This window comes from Hydra vulgaris, chromosome 12 (assembly GCF_038396675.1).
Source record: "Hydra vulgaris chromosome 12, alternate assembly HydraT2T_AEP".
In the NCBI taxonomy this organism is placed as follows: Eukaryota; Metazoa; Cnidaria; class Hydrozoa; order Anthoathecata; family Hydridae; genus Hydra; species Hydra vulgaris.
The window spans coordinates 56091625-56111763 of record NC_088931.1 but is presented as its reverse complement, the minus strand read 5'-3'; the positions used below and the strand labels follow the sequence as shown (position 1 = coordinate 56111763).

Below are 20139 nucleotides of genomic sequence, written 5' to 3'. Positions count from 1 at the left end.
ACTCAACATACATAATTTCTTTGAGTATAATACTCAATATGCAACTCATAGTACGCATTTTTCTTGAGTAGAATACTCAATACACAACTCATAATACGCATTTTTTTTGAGTAATTTGCGGTTTTTTTTCGAGTGTAAAATATAATTTTGTACTTAAAGTAATATTGTTTTTTATATAATGAACAAACAGAAACACGAAATGAAAGAGAAAAAAAAAAATTATATTTTTCTAAAATGTATTTTCAATTCATAAACAAAAACAAAAGTAATGAAGAAAATTTTCAAACAACTGAAGAATTGTTTTCACTCAGCCATTTCATTAAGTATGGTTAAGTTACTTTTTAAAAAGGCACGATTTATTAGTGTTTCATCGGTCATGTTGCCGGCTCTTTTTCAATTAACTACACCACATATGCTAAAAAAATGTTCAACATAAGCGGAGGATGTCGGTATATTAAAAAACATGAGACACAAATTATAAAGATATGGCAATTCTTTTCTTTTCTCAAACCAAAATGCATCATAATGAGTTTTATTGGTGAAATTATGGTTTTTTAAAATGTTTACAAAGTTATTCCTTTCTTTGTCAGCTAGGTCTCCGATGCTAAGTTCTTTTTTGATGTACTCTACCTGATCCAATTCTATGCTTTGATAAAACTGATAATAAGGCTTCATCGTCAGGAACACTTTTTTGAGAGAAACTATTATTAGAACCACTTGCTGTCAAATCGTTTTTTTCGAACTTAGTCCCAAATTGATTGTGGCTTTTGCAATCGGTCTTTGATACCATAGATAAAGTTTAGAAACATTTAAAACTGCAGCAGCTGCATAAACAGCAAAGTTAAGTTCATGCTCAAATTGTTTTTTTACATGAGTTATCAGCAATTCGCAAAATTTATCTTTTTATCATCTTTTTTAGCCATTTCCTCATATTGCATGATTAATAAATGTAAACTCGGTACCAAGTCACCAATATGTACTCGATTTCTTTGATTCAAAAGCGTAAATCTATATGCTGGGAGCATCAATGATAAATAGAATTCAATCTCTGCTTGAGTAACTGGACATTTAATAGTTTCAAAACAATGTTTTTAATATGCTTTGTAAAAACAAATCAACATTAAAAAGCTTGATGACCAACGAGTTAAATTTTCGTTTTTTAATCTTTTTTTTTGTTTTGTTAAAAGATTCGGACAATTTGAATTGTCTGATGAGTTTTCTTAGCAAATGAACAAAGCATTGACAAAATAATTTTCAATCGTTTGCATGACCTCACAGTATTACGTATAGAAATATTAAATTTGTGGTTTGTGCATGCAAAACGAGGTACTTTTCTGCTGCCGAGTTCAAACTCTAATTGATCTTCTATACTATGATCCCCAAATTCATAATTATCAGCATCATCAATTCCAGTAGCATCAATCTCAGCATCAATCTCATTAGATAGTTTGCTGAATTTAATATCATTTTGGATTGGATTTATTTCTTCAGTAAGCAATTCGTTAATTTCAGGTTCAATTTTGTTTTCAGGTGAATCTTTCAGTTCCTGATCATTCTCATCACTGTCGTCATTCTCAAACAATTCTTCCCAAAAGTCTTCTTCAATCCAATTGCTGTTTTCCAATTCATAATTGAGCATTTGTGGAAAAGCTCTAAGAAAAGCTTTACCACCATCACTCACATAACCGTCAACTTTAGATTTATCGAAATCATATTGATTTAATTTTCTTTTGAAACCAATATAATATTTTCAGCATTATGTGGGCCACTCATTCGTTGAAGACCAAGAACTATTAGCTTTTTACTGAAATCAGCAAAGGTAACCTGGCAACATAAGGCTAAAAAATCAGCCAGGTGGCGGCTATCCCAGATATCACCTATTAATGTAATAGTTTTGGCTTTTCTAAGGCAGTTAGTGGTTGTTTTTTTTATCTTTTCAACTACCATAGGAACTATATTATAGACAAAAGACTTCTCGCATGGTAAATGAATTTTATGACGCTCTAAAAGTCTTTTTAGATGAATGTTACCTAGCTCTTGTGTTGCCATATTGGATGACATTACATAATTAGTTAGATCCATAATATTGTCATCTAACAACGAGTCATCATCATTATCAAGACTTATATCATCATATGCCTTTTTCCAAGCCATAAAATCGTCTTTGCCGTTACATTGTGTGGAATTAAAATGCTTAAAAAAATTACCACTTTTACCTAGTGGTTCATGTAATACCTTATAGCAATAAATGCAGGTAAAATGTAATTTTTCTTTCTTTCCGGACTTAAAATTGAATTCAGTTCGGCAATGAAAAAAGTTTAAAACCAAACTGTAAGTTTTTTCAGTGTCACCAAATTTGAAAATTTATGCGGAAATTTATTGTTTTTCAAGTTATGTTTAATTTCATTAATCTCTTTAACATATCGTTTAGTACTTATATTTGTTAATAAAGCATTGCTTATGCTTTCGCTGCACGATGGTTGACTATTCTCAATCGACAATACGGCTAAGGCACGATTACTTCTATCAGAATTTATTTGTTTATTTACAGACTGATTTTCTTTATCTTCTTTATTTATACTTTTTTCTTTTTTTTTTCTCAAACTCTTTACATTAGAGTCTGAACCTAATTTTCGTTTAGCGGATCTTCCATATATGTTAAAGCAAAAAATCTAAAATAAAACTTTTGTTAAGCAAATAAGCAATATTATAAAACTAGTTTAAATTACATTACATATATAAATTACTTTAGTTTATATAAGATTAAAGATTAAAATGATTTATTTTATTTATCTAACTTATTTACTATAGATAAAAAGATAAATACTTGCATCTTATATACATCTATAGCCTCATAAAAGTAAAAAAAAATTATAAAAAAAGTCATTATTTCAAATACAAACGCTAAAAGTTTATCAACATACAAAACAAAGCAACTCAAAGTTTATCAACTTGTAAAACAGCAAGTTGTAAATTGTTATTTGAAGCAAGCTCATAAAGTCATTAAAAGCAATGCTACTTACTCCCTAGAGGCTTCAAGACGTGTTTTTCGACACGCAAACCTTAATAATTTATTTTAAAAAACAAATTATAATGGTTAAATTATAATTTAGTGTTTTTGTTTGTTATTTATAAAAAAATATATACTTTAACAACAAATTTATATTTTACACTCAAAAAAATTGCGTATTTTTATGCAAAATACTCAAAAAATATGCATATTATGAGTTGTGTATTGAGTATTCTACTCAATAAAAATGCGTACTATGAGTTGCATATTGAGTATTATACTCAAAGAAATTGCGTACGTTGAGTTGCGTATTGAGTATGATATGAGTAGCATACTCAATACGCAATACGCAAAAAAAAGTGCGTTCTGATGTATAATATATATATATATATATATATATATAAAAATATATATATATAAATATAAATATATATATATATATATATATATATATATATATATATATATATATATATATATATTTATATATATATAATATATATATACACACACACATAATTCCTAAATAAATCAGTTAAAAATTAGAAATAAAATTAGGCAAATAGAGTTGATTGATAAATTTTTAGTTTTCTTGTTATCTATTTATTTTAGAGTAATTGAAAGCAAGAATTCTACCTACCCTGTAGGTACTATTGTTGTATCAGGACAGTGTGGATGGACAACTCATTTTATTCCTATTAAAAGTGTTCATGATTCAAAGATGTTTCATATTGTTCCTCCATTTTTAAAAGATGTTTCACATGCTATTGGTGTTCTTGGATTAACTGGGTAAGTCAGAGATTGAAAGTAAAAATGATTTAACAACCTGTGAGCAGGTTGTTAAATCATTACCTATTGTTTCAGGATGATTTTCAAGTTAAAATTTAAAAACTTTCTTTTTTTACATTTTTGAAATAAACAGTATTTTGGTTTTAAATGCCAGGTGTTCCTGATTCAAAAAATTTTATGAAGAAATTTAGCAGTTTTGAAATTTTTCAAGTCAAGTTCATCACAAGCATCACAAAAAATTTTTACATTCTATTAAAAGTTTAAGTACCAAAAATTGTTTTTTAGATTAATTAGGTTTCTGGAAGTCCATTATAGTAGAAACCCTCTTCTTATGGACATGTTTTAACATTGCATATGTAAATAACATTTTTCACTTTTAAATGTTGAAGTGGTTTCATTCACAGATTATTGGTACAGCTACCAACTAACAGAGTATATGTAGCAGTGACTGTGATTTATACATATACACAAATATAAATTTTTATTTTTTACTGTGACTATAGTGGCAACTGAAGTTTTTGCAATATGCTGTAAATGTCACTGAAGTTGTAACTATTCCAAGTTTGTATTAAATAAAATAAAAACAATTTTTTTTTAATGGATTAGCTCTGAAAAAATGAACTATAAATATTTTCATGAACATATTTTTTTTAAACAGAGGTGTACATTCATGACCGCTCGAGGGTACCAGGCGACTGAATTTTGTGAAGGTCTACTAAAAATATTCCTTTGATGCAATAAAGTCGCCTGAAAGGGCGACTATTGATTTTTATCGGCAGTTCAATTTTTTTTATTTTTTTATTTAAGAGTTCTATAAAAAGAAAATTAACTAAAGTATTTTAAATAATTAACTAAATTACCTAAAATAATGATAAAACTTTATTTTGAAAGTCACAATTGCAAAGTTTGTTTTCCGCATTTTATATTATTAATAAGTACATAAGAAAATTGTACGAGTGTTGAAACGTATTTAAAAAAATATTTCCTAATTAAAAATCAAGAATTTTTATCGTTTAAACAAAAATCCGCTTTTTATTTAATTTTTTTACAAATTTTATTTAAGGAGATAAAGTAAAAGAACTAAATTTGTCAAAAAAAAAATCTTTGACAGGCCTTGTTTAAGAAGCGTTACAGGCTTGCAATTTACGCCCGTGTTCAGTAGTTTTACATTAAAAAATATTAGGTTAACAAATATGTACATAAATTACTTTTATAATTATCTTAATGTTAACTGATCTATATAAGTCTATATAAATTGTTAATAAATATCTTTTTGTTAATAAATAATAATTTTTTAATAAATAATTTTTATTAAAAATACTACATTAAGTACATAAAAATACTACATTAAATACATAAAAATACTACATGCGTAAATGCACAAAAATAAGTCATCCATCAATCGTTATCTTGCTCTACAATCTCCTCTTTTCTCTTTCAGTAACTTCCAACTTTAATTAGTGGCTGCTTGCAGCCTTGTTGGAAGCAAAGATGTTTTAAAAAAAAAAAATTGTAATTAAGTAAAAAAAAAGATTATGTTAAGTATAAGGATTGTTTTAAGAAATAAGAAGGAAATTTTATCTTTTTACCGAATTTAGATTCCATCAATAACTTTTGTTATATTAGTTTAAATGGTTTTTAACGTTGTTTAAAGTTAAATTAAAGAAAATAAACTATGGCGCGGTACTTTAAAATACTTTCAAAATATCAAAATCACACTTTAAAAGCAAAGCAAAGTATTTGTAAATTGTTTTTTTATATTTGTCAATACTTTGTTGTTGTAAAAAAGAGCTCCTATTTTTTTTAATAAAAAAGGCGCTCAATTCAAGTGAAAAACTAATGTTATCAATAATTTACAATATTACTTTTTTTTACGCAAATTATTTCTAGTCTACACTTAGGTAAGGAAAATTAATAAGAAAATGCAAGAATTCTGCTGAATGCAAAAGTTCTAATAAAAATAGCGACGGCCAACTTAAAATGTTGGTGGGTGACCAACATAAACGAACTGGTTACTTCTGGCGACTGACCAAATGTGCGAATGTACACTCATATTTTTACATGTTTTTTGTTTTATTATTAGGTATTTATTATTGTAAAATTATTAAAGTTTTAGTTTTATAACCAAAGTTAAAATTTAAACTTTTCCCAAAAAAGAGAATCTCTTTATTCAAAAGTTTTGTTTTTAATCTGAATTTTATATTTACTTCCACGCTGCAAAAATTCTTTAAATTTTTTTGTAGAATAAAAATAGGAATCTTAAATATTTAGTATAATTTGATTTCTATGCAAATGTTTTTATTTTTTGGATTGTCAGCAGTTTCAGAAATCTGGATTTAATATTTAGAATTTGTTGTTTGGTATTTTTTTTAAATGTGATATTGTTTATGATAGGTTCATTTTTATTAGAACTAATTTTAGTTATATAATAATTGTTATTTAAATAAAATTTGTATACCTGGATATAGTTGCAATTGGTTTGCTTTTCAGCCATTTTTGATTTGAGTTTATTCAACCCTTGCATCAGTGCATTATCAGTGTGTCAAAATATACTAGCGCTTGCCATATAACCAAATTAGTACATACAGTGCATGAAACAATAAACATATTTGGCATGTTTACATTGTTATCAACTCATAATTGATTGCAGTTCTCTAATCAAAAATATCATTACTTGTGAATACTGTGTGGTTTTGTAAGTAGTATTCCAAAATAACAAATCCTGCTATTGAGGCTAGTTGGAACAGAATATAAAAATTTAAAATCTTGCATGTTTAATAAAAATAAATGCGAATTTACATTACATATATATATATATATATATATATATATATATATATATATATATATATATATATTTATATAAATATGTGTGTGTATATATATATATATATATATATATATATATATATATATATATATATATATATATATATATATATATATATATATATTAGCCCATCCCATTTTAACCCTTATGAATAAATTTTAATTTGGAGAGTGTCTCAAAATGTTCCCAAGGTATTGTTTTGTTAATAAAAATTTTTATTTTTTATTTTGGATGATTATTTATACTTGCGCCACTCTTTTAGAGTTAAACTTTTTTACATTTTTTGAGTTTTTATGGGCATTTTCAAAAGATCGTCACGAATAGAAATTTACAAATCATTAATTATATACTTGCGTCATTACAAAGAATGTAAGGTTTTTTATCTATAAGAATGGATTTAAAAAACTGGCGCTTAGGAGATCGAGTCGCAAGAATATGTTCTTTGTTAATGTCATTCTGGATAGAAACAAATCAGTTGCCTCTAAGGATTCATCTTATCCAACATTATTTAGTTTTAAGAGAAAAATATCCAAAGTAAACACTAAAGGACCTCATCGTTTGTCCTTTAACAACCAAAATTTTCGAGTAAGTTTTAACTTTATAAATCAATAGGAAGTGAAAAGTTATTTTATGTTTTATGTAAGTTATAATAAAGATTATATAAGGTATACATTTTAATTTACGTAAATTTTTTTTAGATTCAAATGCATAAAAAACAACAATTTTTGCAATGTTAGTTGTATTTATTCCAGAATCTTGATTCCTTGGAGAAAGACTGGGTTCAAAGTCGTCAGTGACAAAAGGATGATATACCATGTAAAGAAATATTTAGAAAAGTAAATAGCATTAAAGAAATCCCAGAAAAAAATTGGATTTGGATATCATATATTGGATATAATTGGATATCTTGAGGCAAAAACTAAATTTGAGAAATCAATGACAGGTATGAACATTTTATAGACAAACAGCTTGTACTATGCTAATTTAGCGTGAAGTAAATAGTTTACATTTTCTTGTAACTTAATTATTAAATTTAAACTTCAAGGATTGCTTTGCGCTGGAGAAGACAACGCTACTTGAACATAGTTTGAAGACTGATAAGCTGAGACTACCATCAGATAAGATTGAAGATTTAAACTTTATATAGGACCACCTAGGTGGCAGAAAGATGGTGATTAGAGCGTTGGATGGTCGGTTTGTAGCTGTTAGTAGAAAATCTACATTTAGAAAGAGCTCTATAACCTCTGCTAGGGTGGGAAAAACTAGCCATGATCAACCAGAATTTTGCTCTGAAAGTGAAATGAGTATAGATGAAAACCTTTTATGCTGATGCCAGTTCTGAAGATAATTTTGTGATTAATAACACTTCAAAAAAGAAGGCTATTAAAAATATGACTCTTAATATTCCAAACGATATTTTTTTTAAAACTGCCAGGACTGTTATTGGAATAGGAATATCTACTAACCAAGCAACTGCACTTATCTCTTCTTTTATTTGTAACCCTAGTGGAGATATTGAGGATGTAACATTGTCTCACAGTTCTACTCACAGGATTTCAGATAAAATAATATAAAAAGGATATTGCTGCTCTTAGAGCCAACTTAACCAGTATGGTTAAGGAAAGCCCAAACCTATCATTGTTCATTTTAATGGTAAAATTGTTGAAGATTATACCAAAGATGAGACAAAAGACCGTCTTTGTGTGCTTATAAGGCATAACAATCAGACACAGCAAATGCTTTGCAATAAAGAAGTAATAAGTTTTTACTTATTACTTTTTTATTGCAATCTTGAACTGGCGTAGCTTGAAGTTATGCTTCTTGAAGAAGATCAGAACATCAGGTACAAATTTCAAAAAACTATTTTACACACCAGATTTTTGCAAAGGCGCTGTACTATATAAAATTCAAGTTGCTTTTTTCCAAGATCAGGCAGTTTCTTCTTCTGAGTGATGAAGTTATCATAGAGATTAATAGAATGACTGATTTATTTCTCTTTTCTGAGCATCCTGGTTTTTGACCTGTGAGTTTTCTGCAGCTTTTAAAGTAAAACCTAATTTTTGAAATTATAATGTGTCTTATTATTTAAGAAAACTCTTTAATTTACATTAACAATCTTCCATATATTCTCACATCTAAGGTGGTATTGCTCGCTGATGATACTACCATTTATTCTTGTCATGATAAGAAGCCAACACTCTCTGATTGCTTGGAGAGGGCATTTGAGCTTGAAAAGGATCTCACTTCTGCTACAGCATGGGGCTCACAGTGACTGGTGAACTTTAGTTCAGATAAAACCCAATTTTTTTCAGCTAATCGTTATCACAATGGTTTTGATCTTCCTGTATTTATGAACGGTAATGTACTCAATGAGTCATCTACCCTTTATCTTTTAAGATTAACTCTTACTTACGATCTTAACATTTAACATTTGCATTGTAATGTTGCTTCTCTTTCTCTTTTCAACAAATACTATACTAGACAAATAAGAGTTTTTTCCTCAAGCATCAGTTCTTTGAAATTTGCTTGCTTCGTCTTTCTTTCCTGATTCATATAATTTGCAATCTTTTAAGTTGTCTGTCAATCATTATCTTGCTCTATAAACTTCATCTTTTCTCTTCCAGTAACTCTAATAGTGGTTGCTTGCAGCCTTGTTGGAAGCAACGGTGTTGATAAAAAAAAATATCGAAAATTAAATTATTTAAAAAACATTTAAGGTCAGATGTAAAAAACTAAAAGAATAATTCTCAATCAAGCTTTTTTTTTTGACAGATTTTCCTTGAAAACAGTAGAAGTATAGTAGAAATGAAATCAGTAAGAAAATCGTTTTTGATCTTATCTTGCCAAAATTAATTTAGCAAAATTATTTAGCTGTTTCATTTAACACCTTACTTTATCTAAGTTGCATTATTTTTAATTTGCACCTTCAGGACCAACAAAACTATCAGCAGATGTGCCATTATACTGAATATGAGCCTGCTGCAGAGGTAGTATTAAAATTCTGGCAAAACCATTCATGGTATTTGGATCCATTTACTGTGGTGCTGGCATTGGCATCTTCTGACAAAGACCACTTCATAGAAATGGAGAAGATGGCAAAAGTTCTTTATTCAACTCAGAAAAAGGTCCAAACAGGTGTAAAAACAGATAGAGTCAAAGCTGAAATTCATTCTGATAGCAGTTTTTTGTTAGATAAAGACCAACCACCAAGTCTTGAATTCAATATTACACCAAACTCCTGGTTAATTTTTGATATTCTTGGTATTAGTTCAGAAAATTGTTTATAGATGAAACTCCGTCAGATTTTTTGGAAAGATTTTCTTGGATACAATGAGTATCCAAAAAAATCTTTCAAAAATGAATTCAAACCTTTGTAAAATCTATTGAAGTTGTTGATGACTCATCAGAACAACCAGTGAAACTCATTCAAGATAATGTAGAATGTGTGAAGAGCAAGGAGAAACTTCAGGACCTACTCCAAATGAAAAATCCTTGGAAAAAACCATTTAAAAAAATAAATAGTGGATAAAAAGATTGAGCTACAGCATCTGCTCCCTCGCTGTTGGCTATGAGTTAATAACTCAAAACTATTTAAACTGTTCAAATAATTTTTATTTTAATCTGTAAACTCTTAATCTTAAAAATAAATTTAAATTCTTTATTACTTTTATTATTATTATTTTTCTTGAGGTATTTGTCTTAAACTAAAAATTTTCAATGCATCTGTAGTTGGATGCCTGTACTAGCTGTTTTTGATACACAAAGGATTTTGATCGACAGAGTTCTATGGTGAGACCATTATGTCTTCTTGAGCATCTAAAATAATCGCATAAAAATAATATTTAAGTATATTTGGCCCTGGCTAAAAATGAAACTTTTTGCAAACCCGGCCCCAGCAAAATTATAAGATTTAGCAAGAGTTGATAGCTGGGGCTAGAAAAAAATTTATAATACCTAATATATTATAATGTTATACTTATATTTACTATTTATTAAATACTGGCACACATTAATATATTTTTAAACTCAAATTATTTCCAACAAGATTGTAAGCAACCACTATTAAGTTATGAGTTATTTTAAAATAGAGAATAAGTTAAAATACTTGGAAATGTATAACTGAAGACTTTGTAAAAAAGTTGTAAATTGTATAAAAAAGGTAAACATGAAGGAGTTATAAGAGGTATAAAGTTTTTTTTGATGTTCAAGGAAAAAAACTGGATTAATAAAAGTTTTTTTTAGCATGAAGGGACAGATTCAGTAAAAGGATGCAACTTTTTAAACAACAACGTTGAATAAAAAGCCAAGCAAGAATGAGTTTTGGTTATTGTTATAGAGATGATAGCTCATTTGAGCATTGACCATGATTGTATTTGTAGAAAAAAAGAAAGAAATGCAACCTTACAACAATAGGAGAGTGGCTCATACTTGGGAGATAAAGCAGGTCTAATTACATTTACAATGTGCTTTTAGACTTTGTCTGAGAGAATGAGGATTGTTATTTATCAATATAGGAATGCCAACAATATTGCAATATATTTTTGCAGCAAATAAATGAATTTTATTGTCTAACAAAAAAAGTGGGTTTCCAGATGTGTGGAACAAAAAATGTGGAAGTCCAGAAGTTAAATCCAGAAGTTACTGTAAGCTTTAGGCTGTTACAGAAAAGAGATCAGATTTAAAATCGGCTGCTTGTTCTCAGCAATTAAAAAGCAGACTTGGTCGGGAAGCAGGAGCGATCACTCTCGATTACTGACCATGGAAATAATATTTAGTCGCGAAAAACTGGCCAGGTTTTGTAGTCGTTTTGAGAACATTTAAGTTGTCAGTAAAACAAAAAATTTTTGTTTTACTGACATACATAATAATACCGACATAATATACATAAACTTGAATGTTCTCAAAACATCTTGGTGCGGAATAACAAAAAGAATATTCGCGAACACTAAAAACTCGCCAAATCTACAAACAAACTAATTCTATTGGTTCAAAAAATACACTGACTAAGCGAAATAAAGTTCTAGAGTTTTCTGTTGAATTATCTTAAAAATTGTATTCGAAATTTGTTGAGTATATATATTTTTAGCATAAATTATTATAAGGATATTAAGCAAATAAAAAAAATATATTTCTAGCAATAATTGTTATAAGAATATCAAACGAACTATTACTTTAATACTACGGCTCATTATCAGAGCCGCATCTTCAAATCTGTAAATCTTTTAAACTAATATTATTTGTTTACAAAAATAAATGTTTTAAATATATATTTTTTAAATTGTCAAAATTTTTGCAAGTTTATTATGTATTATTAATTTTTATTAGTATATTCTTATTTTATCTTTAAAAAGTATGTATTTTTTATGTAAATGTAATTTTGTGTATCAGTTTTTTATTCTAATGTAATCTTTTAAAGCAATTTTTACAATTTATTTTGTAAACAAGAAGACTTTCAACAATAATTGCATTTTCAATGAAATTGTTAATAATCAAGTTAATAAAACTAATAAAGAAGTTAATAAAACTAATTATGAAATAAACATAATAAAAGTTTCTGGTTACTAAACACAAACATGCATTTAAAGTAACTCGCCCTATATATATATATATATATATTTAGAAAGTTATTAAATATAAAGAAAAGTTTTTAAGTTCTTAGATATTGGTTTACTAGCTCTAAATATTTTCGCTTCAGTTGTCATTCTTACAAACTCATTATACTTAAGGTTACTTTTTTCTATTTTAAATACTAATTAAAATTAAAAAGCACTAAACATCAGCGATATTGTAAAGCAGTTCCGCCTTCTTTTCATAAAGTATTTTCAACCTTTTTAGTTGATTTCTATCTAATTAATCTAATTTCTACGGTAACTTAATGATTTAATTATTTGATTTGTTCATCTTACTAAGAAGAATTGTTTCAAATATGTTAAAGTTTTCACACGAAACAAAATTGTTATTAAAAAAATTAACTTTTTTACTTATAAATAATTTAGCTTAAATAAAACTGAAACTAGCATTAGTTTTATTAGAATCTTCTTAGACTTTTTGGGACTGGGGGCTATTTTTATATTGGAGGCCTTTTTATGTGCCGCAGCATGAAAATTATATATAAAAAAAAGTCTTTTTGACTATTTCGGGGCCTGTAACATTCTGGGGCCTGGGACTATAGCCCCCTTTAATCCCAACCCACTTTAATCCCAACCCACTTTAATCCAGCACTGGAAATAAGACATTAGTATATAAATAAAAGTCATATTAATAAAATATTATAAATATAAATTAATAAAAGAACATTTGTTTTCTTATTAAGCAATCGTAAGATGTTACTTTATATAAAAAATGTCGCTTAGTTTTATAAAAAAATTATAAAAGGAGCAATGTTTCGAAAATATTTGTTCTAAACGAAATTTATTTTGCTTTATGTTTTTTCGCGTTAAAAGTTAGTTTCTTTTTCTATTTTATTTTTTTATGTAATTGACTCTCATTGGTCCAATTAATCTTTTTTGCGCTTTTTTTGGGAAACACTAATTCCAATCCATTAAAGTGCTATCTAGATTTTACTGACTACCGATGCGATTTCCAACAGGATTTAATTTGTACGTTAAAATAAAAGAACTCTGAGATGAAGTGAAAAAATTTTGAATATTAATTCAGAAACTTTCTTAAAAACATTCTAAGAAAAATAAAAAAAAAGATTCCAAAAGAAATTAGCGGAGTAAATATTTCTCTAATAGATTTAAGTTGTAAATACTTAGTTTTTAAACATCATCGGTATAATTAAAATCAAGTGTATTTATAAATAAATGTTTGTAATTAAACAATCAATTAATAATAAATATAAATAAATCAACAAATGCTTTCACGCCATCTGATTCTAAAAGAAACAATCTTGACATAGAAACCCTGAAAACTTTGTACTAAAACTTTGATTAAAACCTATAAAAAGTTGTTTTGTTTACAAATATTATGGTTTATAATGCAATTTTTAAACATTGAATAACACTTCTTGTATCTTTATTTTACGCAAAGAAATCTTTTTGTTTAAGAAACAACAACTAATCTTTAATGAAACGTGAAAGTATTATTTAAAATTACTTTTGTAGCTAACAAAATGTTGTTAAAAAGTATTTCAAATATAGTAAACCAGGAAATACAACAGAATAATGCTCCACAATCTTCCCAATTAAAATAATTCCATGCTAAATATGATAGCTTGGTAGTCAAAAATGAAAAAAACTTACAAAGAACAATGTTTTTACGTTATCTGATTATAAAATAAGAAGATCTTGACATAGAAACCCTAACAACTTTGTACTAAACTGATTACAACCTATAAAAAGTTGTTTTGTTTGCAAATATCAGTTAACAATGTAATTTTCGAACATTAAATTGTTTAAACATTGAATTACAATTCTTGTACCATTGTTTTAGATCTTACTTCAATTTTTATTTTTAAGCTCCAACGTTTCCGCAAGAAACCACTTTTAAAGTTTGGATTAAAGAAAAGAGTTTAAGTACAAAAAAAACAGTTGACAGAAAGTTGAACAAAGTTAAAAACAGAAACTAATTGCAAACTGTATGACTCAAGAAAACATAGAGGCGTGCAAGAAATTCAGTAAATACAGGGTTTTTAAGCCTGATGCAACAGTTACAGTAAAAGAATTGCGTTTTGGTTTATGGAATAAGAGATAATAGAATTTGCATGGTACTACATTCTCGCAGAAATTGTGGAGTTTTACTCCACAATTAAGTGTGGAGTAACACAACTAATCTACAACTGTGTACAATAAGCCCATGTTTATGTATAGGAGTTACAGCTGCACATCAATATAAAGGAAAACTTCACCCTTTCCCTTAAAATGTAATTGTGGAAAAGTGAGAGATGTAACTTTTCGAGTTTTGGGACAGAGACTCTAGCTCTAATCGGATGCCAAGACTCAGCATAATAGATAATTTACTTTAAAACTGATTGAACACCATATTTATAGTTAACTAATAAAGTTTGATTGATTTGAATGTTTAAAGACTATTTTCTCAACTAAAAATTATGCACAAATTAAGGTGCATGGTAGCTTTGGTACTTAATTTCATAAGATGCGCTCATACTCTAAAAACATAAAAATATAAAATTAGCACATCTTTAACAAAATTAAAGTCTATACACATGGCTGTAGAGTCTTTAACTTTGTTAAAGCCAAAAGACTAAATGGCACTTAAGACTAACACCCATAGTTTATATACCCATTTGTTATTAGTAGCAACAATAAAAAATGAATAATCTACATAATAAAAAATTCATCTTTTTTTCGAATATAATACCAGGTAATAAAAGATAATGAGATTAAGGTTTCAACTTCAATTTTTTATTTTATTAAATATTATATTAATTTTTTTTTCCAGAAGCTTCCATCCCAATTGATATTTTTGATGCCGCTTTTCATGCGTCATTTGCAATACCAACTCTACCTGAAATATTCAATTTCTCTTTTTTGGTAGGAGGTAGCATGTTGAAGTAGATTTTGTTTGTTTGGCAATTAGCTAGATATCTTTTTTTGTCATGTTAGACAACTAATACGTGATCTTTACATATTCTTTCTTCACAGTCTTTTAATGCGGTTTGTAGCCTTTCCTCTAGTTGATCAAATACTTCTTAAGACTCAATTAAGTAAGTCAGTGACTTTATTTGATTTAGCAATTCGCGGCAAATGCAAGCTTTACCTTGTTTTGGATAACTTTTGATAGGTATATTAGATAGTTAAGATGGCTCATCTACAGGACATGGTTCTTTGACTGACATACTTTCTGATTTAACTGTACACGATCCCATTACATCAAAGTCCAAATTTAAAAAAACAGAGTTCTTGTATTGTGTACCAAATGAATCCCAAGATATATTTATATTTTTTAGTCACAGCAAGCATATGTTTACACGGAATTAAGTTTTTTTTTCCAATCAAAGCAACTACAACTTAGCATTCGCAATTCATCACCAAAAAAAACTTCATAAATATTATTATTTTTTTCACTCTTCACTTTAAAAACTACACCATCTTTATAAATCAAATTGCTTGCTATGAATTTTGATGAATCCAATTTCTCAATACAGTGGGCAATAAATTTTGGGTCGGTTATGTAGCCAAGAAGGCAGAGTTTGTTGGTAGGAATGGTAATAACCAGACACTTTAAAATTAGATTCAACATAACTAAAAAATTAGTTTTATAGTTATAAGCTATTTATATGCACATAAACACACACATATACTTGTGTGTGAAAACAGCAACACTAAAATATACCTGTTATACTTATCAGGTAAAAATTGCTCCACAAGAACCTTAATCATTCCACTTAAACTTTTATCATGGAATTTACTTAAGTAGCCATATTTAAATTCTTTATTCTTACTTTCCACTCCATTATTTGTATTAACTGCAACTTCAAGAAAACCCAGTCAATAGTAACGTACCCAGAGCTAATTAAAGAAAATACATATATTAAAAGTTATTAAAATACACTTATCTTTTGCATTAATACAATTGTCAAAAGTTACAGTATAAGTTTTGCTTAAAACTATTTCTCAATACCTCTAAGTAAAAAAATTATTCTAATGTATCTGGTGGACTGGAAACCAAGTTTTGTCAAGCCAATTTTGAAAATTCTTGGAACTATTACTTTTTCAAAGCTCACCCGCTTTTAACTCTCTAACATGTTCTTCATATACATCATGTGTTTTAGATGATGCAATCTTTCTTAGCATAACCAAAATTGTTTCTCTTATTTCGTAGTCCATTTTTGTGAGCAGATAACCATCGAAGCCATGCTTGCTCCCGGTGGAAATCGCATAATAAAAGATGTTTATCTAAAAAGATGAAAACGATTAATTTTCTTTAACATATTTTGCAAGAAAATGCAATAAAAACTAATAGCTTTCATCTTTTATTATATTATATATATAAATACGTTTTATAGTAATTGGAGTACTTTTACTTGAACAAACGTTCAAATCAAAGAATTGAACAACATAGTACTTTTGTTACTTTTCAGACCTATTTTTTTACTATATAACGAATTAAAAAAACTAACTGTCTGTTTGGAACACTTTTCAAAAACGTTTATAACAATACGCAGCTATACTGTTTGTATAGTTTTATCGCTTCAAAGACTACGAGAAAATGTTTTATCATTTCATTGAATAAATTCTTTTTTTACATAAATTTGTAATAATCCACAAACATTAACAACTGCTGAAACACATCTGTTGTAATAAAATTTCTTACATTGATGGATAAAATATATGTAAAGTTTTATGACAAGATAATTTAAAAGCTTATTTCTTTCATGTTAATGTTTGATGTATTCAATTTTGTGACACCCCTAAGTACTTTTTACTTTGTAACTAAGAAGTATTGCTAAACCAAAATACATTTATTTTAGTATTTTGGTTTAGCAATACTTTTTAGTTCACTTTGTTACTTTTAGAGTCAGTACTTTTACTTTTTACTTTTTTTACTTTTAAGTATCTTTAAAATGTAACGACCCCAACCCTGAAAATAATATACTTACTTGGAAACAAAAATAAGATGGATTGAATTTCTTCTTCGCAGTTGTCTACCATAAATGCTTATGTTAGCCATAGTGGATTCCATATTTTAATGAATGTTAAAGCTTCTGTAATTGAGGTAACTGTCTCATTTTGAATGGCCAATGATGCTACAACTTGGTAGTCCATATTAGTTTTAACGACTTAAAAGAACTATGGGATGGCATATCTTGTGGTTTTGTATGTTGCATCAAGAAGACAAATACTGTTCCCATACCTTTAAAGTAAGCAATGCTGGTTAGCATTTTGGTAAATAAAGAGTAATCAATTATTTTTTGACTCATTCAAATCGAGCAATACTACATTCTAAAAAGCATCAGAAGAATTCATGTTGCAATAATGACACAATTTTAAGAAGTATGTTATTTTGATACAGATAAAATAATACATAAAATGACTTACATTAGCGTCAGTTAGATTTTCAATTCCACAGTTAAACCACAATCTTTCTTTTTGATTACTATTTTGTAAGTCCACTTTTTTGTATCCCCTGAACAAAATTTTATCATTTGGGTGTGATTTTTGCCATTCGCCTATCTTATAAAAAAGATTTTCCTGATCCATTTTAGAATATTTGAGTGCACTCATTGTGATGCTAATATAGTTTCTGATATCAGAAATCCGAGGATGAAAACACCTGTTACTTGTTTCCAGCTGCTGCAAGCCTTCGAAAATGTCATATTTAACATAACGTTGAAGACATCTTTTTATTTCATGAGCATCCCGAATACCTTCCCCAACCAGGTCCTTGATTTTTCTTATTATGCATTTGTTGACTTGTTGTGAAACTAAAATAAAAATTTGTGAAATAGTTTATATATTGTTTAACATCATGGCCTACTATAGTAATAAATGATTACGATGTTACAAAGTCTGTGAAAATTTTTTGTATGAAAATGTACTGTGAAAATGTTAAGTATGAACTTCTTAATGTTTGTTGGTGAAAAAAAGTATTCTTCTGATATGGTTGCTAGGGCATTTAAGTACTTTTGACTGTCAAGAATCTGTTACTCTCGACTATGTGATGACTTTGAACTACCAAGTATATCTTTGATGACAAAGTTAAACATCTAAAGTTAGAAATGTTGGATATGTTGATCTTTTAAAGTTGTGTTTTGACAAATGTTCTACTTCTCTAAGACAGGTTGTTCTACTAATTGATGAAACATTTTTGGTAAATCTTTGAATTCCCCAAATGAATTAGCAAAAACAGTTTTGGGTTTAATGATTTATTTTTTATTTGGCCAAAAAAAGTTTTTGTATATATGTATAACAGTTTTTGTATGTAATGCTTTATAAAGCTATACCAGTAACAGGTTTAGATGCTAATTTTTAATATGATCAAACAATCCAAACAATTAAAGCATTGTGGTGGTTCGATTGTTGCTATTCTTTTGACAATAACAAAGTAAATAAAAAAATTTTTGGAATGTTTTATCTCAATAACACCAGGTGCACTAATGATAACACTTTCCTTCTATATGACTTTGTTCATTTAATAAAATCTATTCCCATCATTTGGCTCACCGAAAAATGCCAAGAACTATGTTTTACTTACAAAGGTATTTCAAGAACTGCAAAAAGATCAGATCTTAAAAAACTTTTTTAAAATTTTTAAAAGATAAAAAAGATGCTATTATAAAATTGCCTAAACTTAATTAAACTGCAATTTTTCTTAAACCAATTGAAAGTCCAAATGTGTTAACTTGTTTAGGAATATTTTGTGATGAGGCTGTAGCTGCTTTAAAAACTCATACATCCATAAAAAATGTTGACGACTCCACAGTGCTTCTATTTATTTTTATCAAAATTTTTAAAATTGTTAATGTTAAAGGACTTTATGAATATATTTGTACAAGAGATAAATATTGTGCTGTTTTTTAATCTAACAATGATAAACGATTGAACTTTCTTTTAAACTTGGCTAATATGGTTGAAAAAATGCCTCTTGAAAAACAAGGTCATTAGGACTAAAAAATTTAATCAAAGATACTTCTCATGCTTTTTCTCATACATGTTGTGGGATGGTTGAACTAATAAAACATTTATTAACTACAAATCATGAGTATGTTTGCCTAAGACATTTTACTAGTGACCTTATTGAGAAAGCATTTGGAAAACTTTGGCAAGGATCAGGTGGTACCTACTTTATAAATGTTCAGCAAATATTGCAAAAAGTTGACATTAAAAAAAATTGAATTTTGGTATTGCTAATGATATAGAAGTATAAATTTGGTAAAGTATAAGTATAATGATAAAGAAGTGTAAATTTGGTAAAGTATAAAATTGGTATTGCTAATGATTTAGAAGTATCATCGAGCCATTTATGTGAAAAATGTAATTATGTAATGCAAGATGATATTTTGTTCAGTGTTTTATAATCTTCCAGTTGTTGAAAGTAATTTGCCTAAAGAAATTAAAATGTCTTTGGTTTACATTGCTGGGTGTGTCAATAGAGATTCACTAGTTGAAGCTAAATTATTTTGTTTTGACCAGTTTTGAGATTATGTTAGAGAGTTTAATTGTGGTGGTTGAAGTTTGCCTGGAGATAACATCTGTCATATGTTTACTCGGCCTGTCACTATAGTAGGTCATGTTCCACATTTAATGAAGAAATATATTACTAATTGCATATAATATAGCTAAATAAGGTAGTAAACCTAGTAATATATAAACTTGTAGTTGATAATCTTTTTGAGTATGTTAAAATGATTTACCTCATTTATAAGATGTCCAGAATGATTGTTATTTTCTGGAAGTTGTACAAATATGTGTCATATACATCCAACATGTGCTTTATTTTGTATCCACTGTGCTTTTAATTTTTTTGCAGTTGTTCTTTTGCTGCTTTTAGTATTTGCAGTTGCCTGGAAGAAAAGCAATTGCATTTTTATTATTTCTATCATGCA

General features: G+C 27.7%; 1 protein-coding gene across 1 annotated transcript in view; it reads left to right on the top strand.

Annotated features, from left to right (window-relative positions):
* The window catches only part of LOC100199266 (prostaglandin reductase 1), a 94936-nt gene that overhangs the window by 31716 nt on the left and 43081 nt on the right, over nucleotides 1-20139 (top strand). The window contains exon 4 of the mRNA XM_065813786.1: nucleotides 3623-3799. Within this exon, the coding sequence (XP_065669858.1) occupies nucleotides 3623-3799 (177 nt within the window). The remainder of the gene's footprint in view (nucleotides 1-3622; nucleotides 3800-20139) is intronic.